Raw genomic sequence first — 4684 nt, 5'->3', positions numbered from 1 at the left:
GATTGTTTAAAAAAAAAAATTAAACAATTTATATTATTAATGATAATTTTTAAATATTTAAATAAATATTTCTAATTTTTCTTTGATTGGTAAACCTAATAACCATGAATGTGTACATTTTCCATGGAGTATTATCTAATTAATGTTTTGAGACAAAAATAGAATTCATAAAGAATATTAAATGAGAATTAAACTTGACATTTATCTTTAAAATGGATACATAAAATTTGAGAGTTGTATATTCAAAGGAATTGCTAGAATGGCTAAAAATGCTCGGAATCAGGGCAAAAATATTTCAAGAAATCTACAAAATAATATATGAAAACTCAAACATTAATTTTGTTTTAAATTTTACCAATATTTTTTAATTCTAGCTTTTTAATAAAAATTAATTTTATATTATTTTATAACAGTGAGAAACTCTAAAAGCAATAATGACTTCCTAACCTTAATTTTAAACCAGTCACTTCAATTTTAAACTCTGACTAATACTCCCTAATTTCCATGACATCATAAAAATAATTTAATTATTTAATTCAATACATATATATATATAAATAATAAATATTAGAAGCTAATGTGATGTAACAAAACATAACATTACCATAATATAAAATTTTACAAAATATTGAACAGGAAAGTTGTTTGAACTCAACACTACTGATTCTTCCTTCAAACAAAAATGTCTCAACCCCAATTTCATGACACTGCCCATTTTATATATTTCTTGTAAAATATAGCTACAAAAGTTCGTAACAATTACCCTTTGGAAAGCTCGAGTACGGATAAGATCATTGTACTATATATATAAAATTTGTCAGAAGGCAAATTTGTCCATAGGCATGTCATATAATAGAATTTATCCCGTGTTTAAAATGTTTAAGGTGATATCTTTATAATCAAATTTTTAATAATGGTTACAAAATAAAATAAAATCTTATAATTGTGTAGTATTAAAAATATCATAATTAAAGTAAAAAAAATATTATAAACAAAAATGTGTTATAAAATCGATTATTTTTATTAATCTTTAATTTTATAAAAAATATTAACATTTTTAAAACTAAAAATAATTAATAAAAATCATAGGAAAACAAAAAAATTAAAAAAAACTCATTTAACATATCAACTAACTAATAACTAAAAATTGTTACTTAAAAATAAAAATAAAAAACACAATTTATTTAATATATAAAATCATTAAAATAGAGATTTAACTTATCAACTAACTGTTATTAAAAAAAGACAATTTATTTAATATATAAAATCATTAATCAAAATATTTATAAATAAGATAGCCAAGTTCTATTGAATGCCTCAATTGACAACATTTATAAATTGAAGATTTAAAAAAAAAAACAAAATTAATTAAACCGTTTATTAATGATAATTTTTAAGTATCTAAATAAACATTTTAAACTTTTCTTTGATTGATAAACCTAATAACCTTGAATGTGGACACTTGACAGAGAGTATCATCTAATAAAATGTTTCAAGATAAAAATAAAATTCATATAGTATATTAAATGTGAATTAAACTTAATGTTTATTTTTAAAATGCATATAAAAAAGTTGGGAGTCATCTCTTAAAAGGAATTGCTGGAAATAGATTTAGCACCATCAAAAACTTTTGGGGCACCCAAAATCTTGAAGTTTAACAACTATAACCTGGATTTACAAAAATCATTATAGGATTTTATCAAAATAGTGCCGAAATTTCCACGATTTTCTAGGCAAAAAAAAAGTCTGATTAAACTGCGGCTAAAAGTTATCATTGATATTTTAATATAAAATTTAAAAATATTTCTTTATAGTAAAAATTTTTATTTTTTTTGAAAAAACACATAAAATTGTTTAGGAAATAAACAATATAATGAATAAAATTTTATTCTTTTATTGAGATAATTTAAATGAAATTTAGTATTATAAAAAATTAAATTATTCTTTATATAACATTAAATTAATGAATAGGGATCAATAACTTAGGAAAAGATAAATAAAATAATCTATAGATAAATAAAATAAAAGCTGGAAACTAGCCACAACATCGGAATTTTGTGACGAGAGACCTTACTTACAGCCTCCCATTACAAAAACCCGATACATCAACATAATGGACTATTAATTCTGTAATTAATTTTAACGCTCTAATAAACTTCAAACTCTTTTACTCATCAAATTCTTAAAAACCAATACTTTTATAAAATCAGTTTTCTTCATTATAGTCCAATTATTTTTATTATACTAAAAAAAAATATACCTCTATTTTATTATATTAGACAAACAAATTTAAAATTAAAAACACCCTCGTAGCAAAGTCAACAGCAATTCTATTTCTGAAAAAAAAAAAAAAAAAAGTCGAGCAATCCTACTCCTATACACCTGTTCCAAATGTCCTCTCTATTTCTTGACGAAATATGCCCCACTGCCACTAGCCTTGCCCTGTAAAATAAGAAACCTGACTTTCAATGTAACTTTTAATATAAGAAACCTCCTCCTCCTCCTATGTAACTTTTAATATAAGGCAATGTCCTCAACGTCAAACACTCTCATCCGATCACTCTCTCTACTCCACGTACTCACACACCAACCGGCGCAGTTAGTGCCGTTCGTGACGCCTTGAAATGCATTGTTACAATGTCCACTTAAATATTGACAGCCCAGTCTCCACTAAATGTCCAATTTCGAATATTCCATTCAATAACCAGATTCTATGGCAGTTTCACCAAACCAAGAACGTAACTCGACCGGCCATAGCTTTGGGTAAACTTCCAACCATTCCAATTTGCGGGTGAATATGAAGTTTCGGAGAAGCAGAGGGACGTACCGAATTCCGCTCTTTACCCCTGAATCTATCATAGACCATGGAGGAAATGACACGTATATGCTATGCTGTCAGCTTTCTATTTGCTATTGCATTTTGGATATTGTTGTGTTCCACCTACTTTATCCGTTACAGCCGACCCTTTTTGCCTATAAAACACACGCTCCCATTTAGGCAAAACACACACTACATTCTTGTTCTGCAAATTCGTTCCTCTACTTTCCAACAGATTATTGAATTCCGACCTACACAATATCTATTCTCCGTCTTTCACCATGAATCCAGAAATTTCTGCTGTAGATCAGCTCTTCGGTGTAAAGGCTGCGGCGGCCAAGAAGAAGTGCATGAGAGCGTACGTGACTTTCTTGGCTGGATCCGGCGACTATGTGAAAGGTGTCATCGGTCTTGCAAAGGGTCTCCGCAAGGTGAAGAGCGCATATCCTCTTGTCGTTGCTGTGCTGCCCGATGTTCCAGAGGATCATCGCCTGCAATTGCGAAGACAGGGTTGTATTGTTCGCCAGATTCAACCCATCCACCCCCCGGAGAATCAAGTGCAATTTTCAATGCCTTACTATGTCCTCAACTACTCCAAACTCCGTATTTGGGAGGTATTTTCATTTCTTGCAAATTTTAACAACAATATCTTTGTTAAATATAACCCGAATATAGCTAGTTATTAACAATCTTGTTTTGTTTTGAGCGATGGGCAGTTTGAGGAGTACAGCAAGATGGTATATCTGGACGCGGACATCCAAGTCTTTGACAACATTGACCATCTCTTTGACATGCGGGATGGATATTTCTATGCCGTCATGGATTGCTTCTGCGAGAAGACATGGAGTCACACTCCGCAGTACAACATCGGATACTGTCAGCAGTGCCCGGAGAAGGTGTCGTGGCCCGTGGAATTAAGGCAACGTCCCTCTCCATACTTCAATGCTGGAATGTTCGTTTTTGAGCCGAGTCAGCTGACCTTCGACTGCCTTTTGGAAACTCTGATGGCCACTGTGCCAACGCCCTTCGCAGAACAGGTCTGCATCTGCTCTCGATTTCAGTCAGGTTCATCTAAAATTTTGTTTGGTTTAGTGGATTCCGTTTATGACTAAATTGTACTATATGTATACTGTTTTGTAGGATTTCTTGAACATGTTTTTTGAGAAGGTATACAAGCCCATCCCCTTGGTGTACAATCTGGTTCTGGCCATGCTGTGGCGACATCCCCAGAACGTGGACTTGGACACTGTCAAAGTTGTTCACTATTGTGCTGCTGTAAGCTTTCTTTTCACTCCTCAAAATTTCTGCAATTGCATTTTCGATAGAAACAATATGGAAGACGAGATCGGTTTTCTGAGCAAGCAGGGTATCATGTGCAGGGGTCGAAGCCGTGGAGGTACAGTAGGAAGGAGGAAAATATGGAGCGAGAAGATATAAAATTGTTGGTACAGAAATGGTGGGATATATACAATGACCCCTCTCTCGACCACTCGGGATCAGGAGATATTATTACAATTCCAAATCCAACTTCAGAAGCGGACGGAAAATCCAATGATCTGGAACGAGTGGCTGCCAATTCATTCCCTGCTGTGATGCCAACAAACCCCAACTTAATGCCTGCACCGCCTGCAGCTTAAGAGATTTCAAATTTCCAAAAGTCGTGTGTAGTAAAATAAATCTGTATAGATTATAATCCATTGGCACAGGCGGGGACAATTTTTTGTATATGATACGGTAGATCATACTGTATATTGACGGTTTTGCCGTTTCGGTGACGGTTACTGATTGTAAATTAATTCAAACAATATTTGTAAATAGACAAATTGACATTTATATATTTCGATGCCCATGGCTATTCTTTTATTT

The 4684-nt window shown here is 31.9% G+C and overlaps 1 protein-coding gene across 1 annotated transcript; it reads left to right on the top strand.

The window, feature by feature from the left end:
• Positions 1-3020: 3020 nt before the first annotated feature.
• On the top strand, positions 3021-4473 carry LOC149156359 (galactinol synthase 4-like). The gene is made up of 4 exons (XM_089443565.1): positions 3021-3432; positions 3535-3855; positions 3959-4093; positions 4198-4473. The coding sequence occupies exons 1-4, from the start codon at positions 3100-3102 to the stop codon at positions 4453-4455; spliced, it is 1047 nt and encodes a 348-aa protein (XP_089299691.1). The 5' UTR covers positions 3021-3099; the 3' UTR covers positions 4456-4473.
• Positions 4474-4684: the final 211 nt, after the last annotated feature.

Source organism: Pinus tabuliformis, chromosome 9 (genome assembly GCF_031772625.1).
Source record: "Pinus tabuliformis cultivar Carrire ecotype Pingquan chromosome 9, CPIR1, whole genome shotgun sequence".
NCBI classification, from domain to species: domain Eukaryota; kingdom Viridiplantae; phylum Streptophyta; class Pinopsida; order Pinales; family Pinaceae; genus Pinus; species Pinus tabuliformis.
The sequence above is the reverse complement of the archived record's forward strand: the minus strand, read 5'-3'. Positions and strand labels throughout refer to the sequence as shown.

Bases quoted from the DNA above. Each gene is read 5' to 3' on its own strand.
- LOC149156359 (XM_089443565.1), top strand. From the start codon at position 3,100: ATGAATCCAGAAATTTCTGCTGTAGATCAGCTCTTCGGTGTAAAGGCT. The intron at 3,856-3,958 runs GTCTGCATCTGC...ACTGTTTTGTAG, and splicing joins CAACGCCCTTCGCAGAACAG to GATTTCTTGAACATGTTTTT. The intron at 4,094-4,197 runs GTAAGCTTTCTT...TATCATGTGCAG, and splicing joins TTGTTCACTATTGTGCTGCT to GGGTCGAAGCCGTGGAGGTA.